Below are 15,167 nucleotides of genomic sequence, written 5' to 3' on the forward strand. Positions count from 1 at the left end.
TAGTGTACAATGCACTGTTTTTGCCCTATCTCAGTTACTGTTTTTTGATCTGGGGCAGTACCACGGAAACAAATATCCAAAAGCTTTTTCGTGTGCAAAAGAAAGCAATTCGTTTTGTTGCAAACGCTGAATACCGAGCTCACACGGATGAGTTGTTTACCCGCCTCAATATCATCAAAATTTCAAAGCTCTACGAATATTACTTACCCACAAGGTCTAAAAAATCCCTTCACCATATCCACGACAGCTTTCTAGACATGTGCGCGCTAAAACCAAATGATCCAGCATATACTCTTCGAAATCCTGAATTTTGGTGGATCCCCTTTTCACGCACTACATATGGTCACTAAATGCTCCGCCATAACGTTCCAACACTGCTAAATAAGCTTATCTTGAACAACGTCTGTATTGACACCTGCAATCAGAGAGACATCCGGGACATATGTTTACGATTGTAATGTTATATATGTTGTTTGTGCCCGAGACCGCATTTCGATCACTTGACGCACTTTTTTTGTTTTTTTGTATATTTGAGATCTAGTGACCGCTTTGCTTGACATGTTTTTTGAATTACTAGAATGTACAGCTTAAGTACCAAATGTTTTGCGCTTTATTTCACATGCAAATCTTATTCGTGTTCTTTTTGTTTTGTTTTATACACGTGTCCCCCCGCGCGGCAAGTCATGTATACTGGTGGTTCAGGCTGTTTCAAGTGGAAGTTGTTTCCACTTTTTTGCCTGAACCAACCCTCATCAATTTGTGATGAAAATAAAAACGTTTGATTTATTTATTTATTTATTTATTTATTTATTTATTTATTTATTTATTTATTTATTTATTTATTTGATCATTTCAATAACTGTTTGAAAATTGGGTACGCAAACGACAGACTTGAAAGATTATGCCAGTCAAGAATTGTGTTAGGGAAAATGAATACTTGAATACATTAATACGGCATTACATTAATAACTTTTAACTTTTTTTGTGTCGTCTACTCTCTCTGATATGTAATGTGGCTGCTTTAAATAAGTGTTTTTATTAATACCAGTACAGTCGTTGTATATACTGTGTAAGAAGTGCAGATTTTTCTCCGGGTTGACGAAGCCTTTCACCCAGTACGGTCGCGAATTTCTCAGCTCTTTACATGAAAATTAAAATTCTTTTGACAAACCCTGCAGCGCGTTTCTGTGCCCTTTCCAACTTGTCCGTGAGAGTACCGGTGAAAGGGCCCCATGAGAATATTCAAACACTGGCCTGACATTTGTCAAATGGAGGGTCTTTGTAAAAAAAAAATGCGAAAGTCGAGAAGCTTTGGCAGTTGTCACGTCAGTGTGGGCTGCCTAGCCTAGGTCTAGGTAACCCATTGCCGAAAAATAGACTAGTTGCGTGCTGAAAAGAAGAACGCCGGTTGATTGAGGGTCGGTCATTTTTCATTTGGACAGTGGTTTGACAAGATCGAAAGGAAAGAAAAACAGCGGCAGCATATTTGCATAGGTTCCGAGCGACGCCGACACCAGGGAGCTCATAGAACCACTACTCTCCGCCTCATTTCCACCGAAATCGACGGTTCAGCCTCAATAATGTTTAGGGGCTGCTTGCAGGCATTCCGGGGTCGCTCGTCCACGAAATAAGCAACCCGGACAGCCTCAGTCCACCTCCCGGCGCAAATCGCGAAACCTCTAAACCTACCAACACTATGCCTCGGATACTGTTCGTGCGTGTTGTTCCGGCAGACTGGATGAAACCTTCTTATACGACGCCTCTCAGCGATGGGCCTCTCATTCATTGCGAGTTCCTGCTGTCCTTCTGACCGGAGAAAAGCCCACCGCAGTCAGACAGGTTTGGTGGTCTCGTGAAGGAAAAAAAATGTGGCAGGGTTTTAGCTTCGTTAAACCGAGTAGACATGCAGAAGCACGTGTTCAGCCTAGCTGGCTCGTGGGTTTCCTTTGCTGGGTCGTTTTTACGGCTGGCGACGGTATTAGATCTCTGATCGAGAAGCTCTGATCGAGATTAAGCTGATCTGTTCGTGCCGCAGATGCAAGTCGATAAAGACAGCGCGAGAGTGTGTTGCAGTTTAACACGAAGCGTCGCAGTGGCCAGAGAAGCTGATCTGCCGCTGGGGGTTCGAAATAGAGTCGCGGTTACGGCGAAACCCTTACTGGCTCATCAGTGGAGAAGTTGTAGACAGAGGCTGTCCGCTAAAGCGTCCTCTCGAACTGTCAATCATATGAAAAGAAAATAGTATAAAATTGAAATTTTGGTCTAGGTGGGAATCAAACCGCGGCCGCCAGCGTGTGAGACTGGGCTGTTGCCACTCCGCCACGACTATTCGACGTTCGAAGCTGAATAAAGGCCCGTGTAGAGAATGCGCAGTCCTTAAAAAAGTATCTTCGAGGTATGTACTGAGGCCTACATGAGTAATTATGAGCATATTAATTACAGGTTTCGCAATCAAACGAGTACCAAGTTTCCTCCGTTTAGGGTAAATTTCATCCATGCTTGGAGTGCAGTCGTAGCGCCTTCATGCGGCACCCACTGAAAACCCCCTCGCAATGTACGGCGTTGGCCCAGCAGATGGCGCACGTGCCGGACTGCGCCCAACTTCCGCATTTCCGCACGTAAGGAGACTTAAGTGCACCTTATAAATTTATTTCTGCATCCCCAAAGTCAGGGACACCACAAGATTTTTGGTTGGATTTAACCCCGTGGAGTACTGCTTTCGTACTAAAAAGCAGGAGAGGAAGAAAAACTATCTGCTTGGTGAATAGGCTATCAGTATGACGGATGTCGGCATAATTGTGCTGTGACAGTGCGCTGCGCGTCTCCAGAGGGCCGCTATCTCCGGCGACATGTTCCCCTTGTGGGACCTCGGAGGCACTTGAACGACAGACTGTACGACACTAGGAATCGTCGGTTGTCGGGTTCGAAGGCTCATTGCGGGTCTGAAGGCCCGCAGCCTGGCCGTCATCTGGCCGTGCGAAAATGCGGGGAAGACGAGGAATGCCGCAGTCGCCGGCGTGCAGGGGAGCGCGAGGGAGACACTCCAGCTTGAAAAGAAGGATAGCCTTAATGGACGGGTAACAACGAGAAAAAGCCCACTGCCCCACCGTTCCTGCTGAAGAAGGCTCTGGCGTCAACGCAGCAGCATGTTAGCATGATCACCCTACCCTCTGCGTTATATTCGCCATAATGTGTAATTCTGGAATATATCTGTTCTGTTCTGAGTCAAACGGTGTCCCTTTACCTCTCCGTCCCATGTGGACACGCGCAGTATGTGGGGTCGTGACATTGCTGTTATTCCTGGCGTCCCTACTCCCGGCTAGCAACACGGGGACCACCACGTTCAAGAAAGCTGGTGTCATTTTAGTTCCCACCGCCGCGGTGGCTGAGTGGTTATGGTGCTCGGCTGCTGACCCGAAAGACGCGGGTTCGATCCCGGCCGAGGCGGTTGAATTTCTTTGGAGGAGAAATTCTAGAGGCCCGTGTACTGTGCGATGTCAGTACACGTTAAAAAACCCCAGGTGGTCGAAATTTCCGGAGCCCTCCACTACGGCGTCTCTCATAGCCTTAGTCGCTTTGGGACGTTAAACCCCATAAACCAAACCAAACCATTTTAGTTCGTGCTTCACCTTCTTGACATAAAGGGAACAGCTTCAAAAACAGAGAACAAGTTGAGAGGCCAGTGTGACCCTGAGACACTACCGCTTCCTACCGCCCGCATGGCTTCCTGTATCTGCCGTGTTCATGTACCTGGCCCGTAGCTCCTTTCCCTGCAATCACGTTTATCTATCTAAAGCGCAAAGCATTATAGCCAGTTCAAAACAAAGGCAAACCTGGTGCCAGCTCGGCGTGTTCCGACCAGTGCTCGGTCTGTCTGCAGGCTCCGAGTGGAAGCGGGTACGCACCGTGCTCAACCCGACTTTCAGCCAGCTCAAAATGAAGCAGATGGCGCCGATCGTGCGTAGCTGCGTGGACGGCATGATGGAGGTCCTGGAGGAGCGGTACCGGTCCCACGAACCCGTGGACATGCTCAAGGCGGCCCAGGGCTACTCCCTAGACGTCATCACCAAGTGCGCATTCGCCTGGCAGGTTCGCCGTTCATTCACCCATGCAGCCTCACTTTCGCCGACGATGAGGTTGACGTGTTCGGCTCCTGACCGCTGGCGAGTGCTTCGTGCCTTGGGCGGTTGTATTATTACGGCGGCCCGAGGACAAGAAAGTGCTCTTTCACCAGTACCTTGGGACTTGTTAAAGACATAGAAATTAGTATATCTGTTTGAATATAACCTAGGTCTAAAGGCATTGATGATGGGAGTGGTTACACAAAAGAAATACAATAGAGCACACCGTAGAATCAGCATAGTTTAACAAAATATATTGCTGTCTACGCAGTGTTAGCTGAGGTATCCTTGAGTCATCACCGATCGTCATCATGGGGGTCACTGACGAGTTTCAGTGCTGCAGGAAAGTGATTTCCCTCTTCGGTTATCCAGAGTAAAAATCAATAAAAGCAGGATTTTGTTCGGCAAAACTATATCCCAAACTTATTAGAGCGAACCATCGGAAATGGCAGGTGGGTGTCAAATGAATTCTTGGCACATGTAAGTATATTTCATGAAAAAGACAGCGACGAGATGCAAGTTACAACTTGCCGTTTTATGCGGCTAGTATACTTGCTGTGCAATAGCAACTGCTGTTGACTGGTCCGTTCTTGAGGCAATATCCTCCTACATTTTTGCCCCGAATAAGTTTCCAGGCGCGTTTCTGATGCAGAGCGTCTTCTAATATGTAACGTCGTTCGTCTGTTTGGCTCAGCTACAAAGCAGCAGCCGCAGCAGAGCCAAGCTAAAGCAAAGGGAGTCCTGGGTGTCATAAGTGGGCAAAACCCCGAGGCACCTGGGATCGTGGAACTAAAAGGCTTTGCGAGTTCCACCTCAGGGCCTAGTAACCCTCAGGTGAAGCTGGCAATGCCATACCCAAAACTGCTCTCCTGCCAATGGCCTATGGGTCCAGTATACCGTGCTAACATGGGGGTTCTGGCGTGAACAGTTTAACTATACCACCTCTGTGTTTCGAGAAAACGTAGAGGGCTTCTCGCGTCCCAGAACTGGCATCCCGCATAGTTTTGGGGCGAGTATGGTCAGCGGTGTGAGCGTTCACGCGGCTCACGCAACGCGCAGGTGGACTGCCAGAAGAATCCCAACGACCCACTCCTCTTGGGGGTGCGCAAAATCTTCGAGGAGGCCGAGAGCCCCGCGGTTCACAACGCTATCCGGTTCCCGTTTCTGCGGAAAGTTTTCACTGCGCTCTACCGGCTGAGCGACTACTACAAGGTCACGCATCGGATGACTGATAACTTGCGCCAGGTCATCGCGCTGCGGCGCCAGGATCACAAGCCGACGGCCACTGACATGCTGCAGCTGATGCTCGAGGCACAGGCTGGTGCCGAGGGCTCGCATCCAGAGTCTGCCAGGTAAGGACAGGCTGATTGATTGGCGTGTGAACGCTCGGGACGAAGATCACCGACATGAGGAGGTTCCTGTGGGCGGCCGCAGGAAGAGAGCACAAGTTCGCCCGCTTTTAAGCGGTCTTAGCAAATACTGAGGGCGCAGAAGCAACCAATGTACTATAACGACGATTTCCAACCGATTTGCCGAGAGGTTGTTATGATGCTAGGAGGCCCTCTAGAGTGTGCGGTCACAGTTTGTGACATAGCCAATAGTATATAACGACACGCGCTGTGAACATAAGCTAAAGAAATAAAAATGGCACTACACACACGTATGCGCCACGCACTTATGAGCCGCCGCGGTGGCTCAGTGGTTATGGTGCTCGGCTACTGACCCAAAAGACGCGCGCTCGATCCCAGCCGCGGCAGTCGCTTATCGATGCAGGCGAAATGCTAGAGGTCCGTGTGCTGTGCGATGTTAGTGTGCGTTAAAGAACTCCAAGTGGCCGAAAATACCCGGAGTCCTCTACTACGACGTCTCTCGTAGCCTGAGTCGCTTTGGGACGTTAAACCCCATCAAATCATACCACGCACGTTTGAAGTCACCGTTGCACCGTCCTCCTCCGAAACTATATGCGGGTTACTGTGCCAGTCACGGCGTCGGCTGCGGGCGCTTTGCACCCGTCCTGCACGGAAGGGAAGCCCAGCAGTGATGAGGACTGCTTGTGGCTGTTAACATTTGTAGAGAGCGTACACGTGTCCAAGCCGGTTGCGAGACAAAAGAAGGGAAATTTAGGAGATACTTATTTACATTTTGAGGTCCGCTCGGCCTGCCTCTCCTCCTCCGTCATTGCTGCTGGCCGATATGGAGCCGCCGGTATTCCATCTTCCACGGCATACTTTCGTGGTCGCCCTCTCACTTGCGGGGATTTTCCGCTGCGGTAGACGCGCGCGGCGTTGATTATAGCTCCATTCCCACCTGGTATACGGAGCCGTGTAGACACGTCTGCGCACAACGGAGCGGAGCGGCCGACCCGCCACCGCGCTCGGCCTTGTCACGTGGGCTCATGACGTCGCACATACCGGAGACCAATCGACGCTCGGCCATGCTAACTGCCACTTGCCAACTTGATCCTGTCACGAGTTATTATGACACCACACACCGAACCTCCCTACCAACCAGGGAATTTGACTAAACACGCCGTGTTTCTTTTTTCGTGGTGAGGCGCTCCAAACCTTATCGCATTAAAAATACAAAACGATCAGACACCTGATCAAACAAATCTGCAGAAGCAGTTAGATTTACACTGGATGATTACTTTGATGCTTTTCCTCCAATGAATATTTTTACCCTAAGCTGAGTCTTCGCACACGCAACAGAAATATTTCGGAGGGTGACGGTGGGCGGGAGGTATTTGGTGGGTGGCGCTTCAGTAGCGCGCATGGGCTCCACAACGGCCCACAACGGCGTGGGCTCCACAAATGGCCCCCGTAGACACCCATGTATGTGCTGCTTGACGGTTCGACTGCCGATTCATGGCTTACTAAAGTAGCGACTAGCAGTTGTATGGTAGACCTTACGCTGATTCGAACATATTTTCCACGCGCCTGTGCGACAATTAAGAGGCCCACAATAATTGCTCAAGGCTCGCCTCACTTTGGCAAGGCAACGCGGCGGCGGCTGTGCGTTTCGGCTTGGGCGTGCGGGAGTAATGGCGCCAGGAGCGCGCGCAGCTAGAGCAGAGGGCTGCCCCGGCAGCGGAGCTGGTTACGAGGGACAACGGCGACGCCGCGAAATGCAGGAACGGGCGCTACAGAGCTGCGCCCTAAAATGCACCGTTTTATGCAATCGGCATTCGCAAAGCCATTGAATCATTGAAGAATTCGTCATCCACCAGCGTGGACTGTATCAACGCTAAGGTGCTGAAAAATACTACACATGTGTGCAGTCTGTTTTTCTCAGTCATTTTCCAGGAATCGCTCAACACCAGTTCGATTCCACATGACTGGAAGGTGGGCAAGGTCATCACAGCCTTCGAGAAAGGAAGCTGTGCATAAGCAAGTAACTATAGCCCGATTTCGATAACAAGCGTATCTTGTAAAATAATTGAACATATTTTATACTCTCATATTACTAACTTCCTAACATCCGTAAATGTTGTTCATTCACGTCAAACGGCTTTCGCAAAGATCATTCTTGTGGCACTCAACTTGCTCTTTTTCTTCACGACTTACATTTAAACCTATATTGCAACACCACCACTGACAAAATATTTTTAGATTTCGAAAAAGCACTTGATAAGGTTCCTCATGGTCGTCTCCTACTTAAGTTATCACGGCTTAACATGCATCCGTGTGTTCTAAGCTGTGTTCGAGGGTTTTAAACTAACCGTCAGCAGTTCGTATATGCCAACTGACAATCTTCGTCCTTAACAAACGTGCTTTCAAGCGTGCCGCAAGGTACCGGGCTTGGACCTCTCCTTTTCTTGATATACATTAATGACCTGCCTTAAAACATTTCTTCCTATATCCGCCTCTTGGCCGGTGATTGCGCAGTTTATCGAGCAATAACGAACCGCACTGACCACTTCACATTACAGCATGACCTTACTCGTATACAGGATGTGGGTAACACCAGCCTCATATCATTAAATGTCTCTAAAACTGTCTTTATGCCCATCCACCATCGTCGTAAGTACGTTGTGCCTGATTATAAGATTAGTAACATCCAAACTGCAAAAACTCAATATTTTACATATCTCGGTGGGTATATTTGACTTGACTTAACTTGGACATGTCATGTTAATCACATAATAAATTCGGCTAACCGTGCTCTAGGTTATATACGCCGTAACCTTTCCCTAGTTTCTCCCCCTGTTAAACAACTTGCATTCCAAACATGTAGGCTAATGCTACTTTTGGCCCACACCGCAGTAACCTTACTAACGCCCTCGCGTCATTTCAGAACCATGCAACACGATTCATTTTGTCCAATTATTCCCAGCATTTCATCAATCAAATAAACTTACCCTCTGGTCTCACGCCGTAGCCTTTTTCTTAAATAAATTTTTCCATTCTTTGCCTTCCGATATCCAGCACATAAAAAATGGCTGAGGCTTAGCTAAGGTTAAGCCTAGTCAGATGCGAAGCATATTGATGGCTAGGCTTGGTAATACATGGCTTTCCTTGGTTGAATACTTGGTCATTTTAATACAACCACTAGAAGCCTTCGTCGTGGGGGAAGACAACGGCATGGCTACAGCGGAACGCCGACTAACCCCGAGACGCGCGTTGGGTGAGCGCCTGGATTGCCACGGAAGCCGCGTCCGCCTGCCCGGTGGAGCGAGCGTTTCACCTACACCGAGTGTGAACGCGCGTTCGAAATGCGCGGGAGTGTGACGTCACCATACCACAAGATTCACACGGCGTGCAACCGCAGCGACGGCACAAGTTGGAGCCCCGTCATCATCATCAAAACGTTTACTTCCACCGAAATGAGACTCCTTTTTGGACCCCCCGGCACGCAGGCCTAAGGGAGCCCTACTTAGGAGCCTCGCAAACTAAGGTCTGGTGAAGACACATTGTCTCTTCGCGGCCTCAGCCGCCAGGCGGATGGCTTGTTGCTGCTTAGCGGGGTCCTCGCTCCGCAGCAAGGTCTCCCAGGCTTCTCTATCTTCTATCTTTTGCTCGGCGCCCGGGCTTCCAGCACATTCCCATATGACATGGTCGAGAGTGCCCCTCTCCCCGCACGTTATACAATATTGGTCTTTCTCCTCTTTGGAGATTGTTATGTATACCCAGAAGGGGCTTATATGATTCCCCCCTTGCAATCTTCTCCACGCAATTGCCTCCTCTTTTGCGAGGGAACGGTCGGGCGGCGGATAGACCCTCCTGCTCAGCTTATAATGTTCCGTGATCTCGTGGTATGAAATTAGGCTATCTTTCATGTCTATGCGGGAGGGCTGCTCTGCGGCCGCCCGGTGATAGAGAGCTCGGGCAAGCTCGTGTGCAGCCTCATTTCCTGCAATAGACTCATGCGCTGGGATCCATATTATCTCTATGTTACGTTCTATCGGCCTCGCCTCGAGGACGTGTTTGGCCTCTTCCGAGATTCTTCCTTTCGCGAAGTTTCTTACTGCAGTTTTGCTGTCACTTAAAATCGTCGTGGCCTTGGTACCGACGCAAGCGAGCGCTATCGCCAACTCTTCCGCTGCATTGGCACCTCTCGTGCGGCTCGAAGCCGCTACCGTTGGTACTCCTGCCCCGTCGACCACAGCGGATACAGCCGCCCCGTGCTGTCCGCACGCCGCGTCTACGTACGCCACCTGGTCTGCCGGTCGCTCCTTCATCTTCCTCTCGTAGGCCTTAGCCCTATGTTCTCGCCTTTCCTTGTTATACACGGGGTGCATGTTCCGCGGCATAGGTGGGACGCATATCGTGGCCCTGATTCCTGCCGGGATGTTTACCATCTTGTGCGTGCTACTTTCTGGCCGGATTCCTACCCATTCGAGTATTGTCCTGCCCGTTTCAGACTGGCCGAGCCGTTCTAATTGGGATATCCTCACCCCCTCTGCCAGCTCAACCCATCTGTTGTGTACCCCCATTTTTTCAAGCCGCTCCGTCGACGTAGATACCGGAAGTCCCAGAGCTCGCTTGGCGCATTTCCTCAATATTCTATCTACCTTCTCTATTTCTGCCTTGTTCATGTTTAGGTACGGCGTCGCGTAGCAGATCCGACTTATTACGTACGCCTGCGACATTCTCAGGAGATTCCTTTCTTTTAGTCCTCGCCCTTTTACCGCTACCCTCCTGAATATGCCTACCACTTGGTCTGCATATGTGGCTAATTTCTTTATGGTATTGGTGTTGTTGCCTTTCTTGTTGATAAACATGCCTAGGATCCTCATTTCCTCGACCCTGGGCACCTCCAGGCCTCCCACCACCACTTTAATTTCTACGTCTCTCTTGTTCCTGCTGTTGCTATTGTACACGAAGAGCTCCGACTTCTGCGGTGAGCACGCCAGGCCTCTTTCGGCCGCGTACTTCACCACTACGTCTGCTGCCCTTTGAAGACTCCACTCAATTTCCGCGTCGCTTCCGTTATTCATCCACATGTTTATGTCGTCCGCGTACATGCTGAATTTTAGATCAGGGATCTTGTTCAGCATGGCCGGGAGACCTCTCATCGCTATGTTGAATAAGAAGGGGGACAGTACGGCGCCTTGCGGGGTACCTTTGCTGCCCAGCCTTATGCCGGGGGACTCTGCGTCGTGGAATTTAATCACCGCCTTCCTCCCTTGGAGAAAGTCCTTGATGTAGTCGTATGTTCTCTTGCCCACGTTTACCTCCTCCAGACCTCTGAGCACCGCCTCGTGTCGGACGTTGTCGAAGGCCTTCGTGAGGTCAAGACCTAGGATCACCTTGGCATGTAATCCTTTCTTGTCTACAATGTCATGTTTGAGTCTGAGCATTACATCCTGCGTGCTGAGCTTAGGTCTAAAGCCCACCATCTCGTGCGGCCATAGGTTTCCATCTTCCATGTATCTCGTTAACCTCGTTTGCACTACGTGCTCCATGAGTTTCCCCACGCAAGACGTTAGCGAGATCGGTCTTAGGTTTTCCAATTTTGGTTCTTTTCCCGGCTTGGGGATGAGAACAACCTCTGCCTGCTTCCATTCCTCTGGCAATTTACCTTCCGTCCATACTTTGTTCATGTACCGCGCAATTGCATCTATCGAGTCGTTGTCTAGATTCCTGAGCATGACATTGGATATTTTATCCGGGCCAGGGGCCGAGCGATTTTTTAGCTCAGCGATAGCTGCTCTGATCTCCGCTACCGTAATGTCCGCGTCTAGATCTTCATTTTCCGCTCCTCCATATTCTGCCTGTCGTACTTCTGTCGCGTCCCCTATGTAAATGTCCCTGAGCCTGTCCATCAGCTGTTTGTCCGTCCCCTGGAAAGCGTATCTCGCTTTCACTTGGTTAGCGCTCGCTGCCTGTTTAGATTTTCCCGGGTCGAGGAGATGCCGCAATATATTCCACGTCTTTGCTAGGCTCATGCCCGTTTCCATTTCGCCGCACCTGGCGTACGAATTTTGCTCGTTTAGTTTAATAGCATACGTTTCCATTTCCTTGGTGTGTCTGGCTAACGAACGCCTTAAATTTCGGTTCCATTTTTGAGACTTGAGTCTCTTCTCGAGCCTTTCCTTCTCCTTCCACATGCTCATTAGCTTGCTATCCATTATCTCCGGTGCATCTTCCCCTTCAGCTACTGCTTCCGCGTGCCTGGCATCTTCCCTCAGCTGTTTTGTCCAGTCTCCTATGTCTCCAATTTCCTTAGCTTTGTGGCTTCTGCGAATCTCCCGGAATTTGTCCCATTCCACTATTCTCGCCTGTTTGAGTTTCCGTAGCTTGATTCCTTCTCCCAGCTTCGTAGCTACGATGAAGTGGTCACTACCCAGATTTTCTCTGGTGTTTGCCCATTCTACCCTGCCTGCATTTTTACTGAAGGTGAGGTCCGGCGCGGTGTCTCTACTTACACTGCTACCTACTCTAGTGGGCGCACATGGGTCGGTATGCAAGGTAAGTCTGAGATTTTGGGACTCCTCAAGGAGATGTCTGCCCTTCGGATCTTGCCTCGCGTACCCCCATTCCTGGTGTGCCGCGTTAAAGTCCCCCACGATCACCAACGGGCTCTGGCCGGCCAGTTTGATGGCTTTTCTAAATATCGTTCCGAATTTCATTTTCTTCTGCTTCGGGTTGCTGTAGATGTTAAGCAGAAATATGCTTTTTGCTCTCTTGCGTCCCGTAATCATTTCTAGCATTACCGCTTCTATGTCCCCCGTACTCACTTCGTGCTCTAGGGTTGCTATATTCCTTTTCACCAGCGTGGCCACCCTGCATTTTTCACCCCTATCGCTATAGAAACTTTGGTATCCGGCCAGTTTTACCTGATTTCCCCCAGTTTCCTGCAGCGCTATAGCAATTGGTTTGTCTTCTACATATTGCACGTGGTGCTGTAATAGCGCTCGCTTCCGTCGGTACCCTCGGCAATTCCATTGCCAAATGGTGGCGTTCTCTTTCTTACTTTGATTCCTGTCCATTGTTGGAAAAAACTACACTCTCCGTATTCGCCATCCTCTCAGTGAGGCCGTTTAATGCCGCTAGGATCTTTCTTGTCCATTGAACCCATAATGTCCCCTAGAGCGTTTAACCTTACATTCACTTCCTGCATCTGCGTTTCCAGCCTATCAATGTTGCTTCCAAATTTACTCGTTAGCTTCCTCTCCAGCGTCACAAGGGGGTCGGTCTCGGGCGCCTTTCGCTTTATCGAAGAGGGTCTAACCACCTCCGTATCCATTTTCTCGTCTGCTTCTTCTATCTCCGGTTTCGCCTCCGGCAATTTTCGCGCTGCCGCTTGCGTGGGAGGCGCCACCGACCTCGGCTTATTGTTTACTAATTCTGCTATCATTTTCCTCAGCTCCGCAATTTCCGTTCCTTGCCTCTTTAATTCTGCCTCTTGTTTCCCTATCTTCGCCTTCAACTCTGCATTTTCCTTCCTCAGCGCTACTGTTTCTGGGTTAGCCTGGGTGACCTTGCTCGCGAAGCTTACCGTTTCCTCGAGCCCCGTCTTGGGTAGTCTCGGGTCCTCCCTGGACGGCAGGCTCGGGAACTCCTTGTCCGTGAGTCTCGCCCCGGGCTCGGATCTCGAGGGCGTCCCGGATCTGGACCTTCCCTTGGGCCCGTCCTTGGCCTGCGCTGCTCCGTCTTTCCCATCTTCTCGTCTAGTTGCGTCTTTCGTCGCCACGATCGGCTTCCTATACATCTTCCTACACTTGCTGTCGCCCAGCATGTGGGCTCCCCCGCACAGCTGGCATACGGGGATGCACGTGTGTCCCTGCTCCGGATTCTCCTTGCCGCAGCCTCGGCACTTCAGTTTTTTTGGGTCTGGGCATACATCAGTTCTGTGTCCCAGTAGGCCGCATGTCACGCACACTTCTAGCTTCTTCTTGTACAACCAGCATTTCTTGAAAGATCCCAGACACTTCACCCGCCAAGGCACCTCGCTTCCCTCGAAGAGAATCAGCAGGGAGCCTGAGTCCCCGAGTCTCCGTACGCCCAATATCGGCGGGTTCGCGTCACAGTCCAATGTTTCCCTGATTAGCTCCATACTCATGGTCATAGGAATTCCGTGTATGACTCCCTTGCCCGCGCCGTCCGGCATCGGTGCATGGTTGTTTACTTTCACCGTCTTCCCTCTGATTGTCAGTTTCTTGGCGTCTTGGTACTTCACAGCCCTGTCCTCGCTTGCTGATGCAACGAAGATGGTTTGTTGTGTCATGATTATCGAGACCACGTCTTCCTTCATAAGCACCTTCGGATCCACCCCTGCTTCTTGCGCTAGCGCGTTCGCAACTTCAAATTCTTCCACGTTATTCATTATTATTCATGAAAATTTAGACAACACAGTGCCTTGGTGCAGAGGGCAAAAGGCGAAGATCAATCCGCCTGACTGGGCCCTAAGCACCACTCGAACACAACAGCAAGGGGCACATATATACACATACATAAACAATATAATGATCACAGTGTAAATGTTTGTGCAACACAACTTCCTAATAGAAACATACATTATATTCTTATTAGCAGAGACAACGTCTAAAAAAAAAAATCACAGGAAAGGACAGTGCAAGAGCATAAATCAAAAATATGTATGGAAACTAATAGTATACCTAGAAAAACAAAATAGAGAAAAAAACACAAAACAGAGCAGTGCAAGAGCAGATACAGATCCCACATATATATAGAAACTAACTGTGTACACAAAAAATAAAACAAATGTGCGATCAATAGAAAGGTGTAAGCAGAAAAAAAGAATTATAGTGCATTTTCCTGAAAATAAATTTTCGCCCGCTTACGAAAAGCAAAGAGAGAGGAAGATTTCTCCATAATATCAATTAAGTCGGGATGGGAGATCAAAAGGTTTGGGATTTGCCAGTTTAAAGACTGCCTACCATAGTTTGTTCTGTTTCTTGGTTTCTGTATTTTTGTGTGCCTGAATTCATATCGTGTTTGATCGGTCATGTATTTAGAAAAAAATTGTTGATGATTGGCAATGAGTTCCAAGAATGCCACCTGAGACAGTCGCTCATAATATAATGTTTGTATAGGTAGTATTTGGTTTTTGCGGAAGTAGGAGGATGTGGAGTCATATCTTGATAAATTTTCGATAAAGCGAATAGATTTCTTTTGCAATAAAAAAAGGCTTTCAAGATTTGCTTTTCCAGTGACTCCCCAGATAAGCAAACAATAACGCAACCTTGAATGAACTGCACTGAAATAAAGCTGGCGCCTTAGCCGCAGCGGTAGAAATGGGCGAAGCCTGTTGAGCATTCCAATGCATTGTGCTATGGTACGCTTAATGCGCTGAATATGTGGTGTCCAGAGGAGATTTTCGTGGAATTGTACGCCTAAGAATTTCACTTGCGTAACGCGCTCTAAAGGTCGAGACTGGAAAATTATCGGATTAGCGAGGTGAATTGGTCTGTTGCTAGAAGAGAATACAATATATTTGGTTTTATTAACATTGAGTGCTAGTTGGTTGGCTGCAAGCCACTGTGACAAATTGGTCAGCCATATATTTATAGTAGCAGCTGCAGTTGATAAATTAGGTGTAGAAAAGAAAACGCTGGTGTCGTCTGCATAGAGAGTGATTTCT

General features: G+C 49.1%; 1 protein-coding gene across 3 annotated transcripts in view; it reads left to right on the forward strand.

Moving 5' to 3' along the window:
• The window catches only part of LOC149325993 (cytochrome P450 3A29-like), a 228,896-nt gene that overhangs the window by 190,843 nt on the left and 22,886 nt on the right, over positions 1-15,167 (forward strand). For 2 of the 3 annotated variants that reach the window (XM_089564082.1, XM_089564081.1), the window contains 2 exons: positions 3,881-4,089; positions 5,181-5,473. The exons of the other annotated variant lie outside the window; for it this stretch is intronic. In XM_089564082.1, the coding sequence (XP_089420208.1) occupies positions 3,881-4,089; positions 5,181-5,473 (502 nt within the window). The remainder of the gene's footprint in view (positions 1-3,880; positions 4,090-5,180; positions 5,474-15,167) is intronic. 3 annotated transcript variants of the gene reach the window in all.

The sequence above is a fragment of the Amblyomma mixtum genome, chromosome 10 (genome assembly GCF_055824585.1).
Source record: "Amblyomma mixtum isolate Tamu chromosome 10, ASM5582458v1, whole genome shotgun sequence".
NCBI lineage: Eukaryota > Metazoa > Arthropoda > Arachnida > Ixodida > Ixodidae > Amblyomma > Amblyomma mixtum.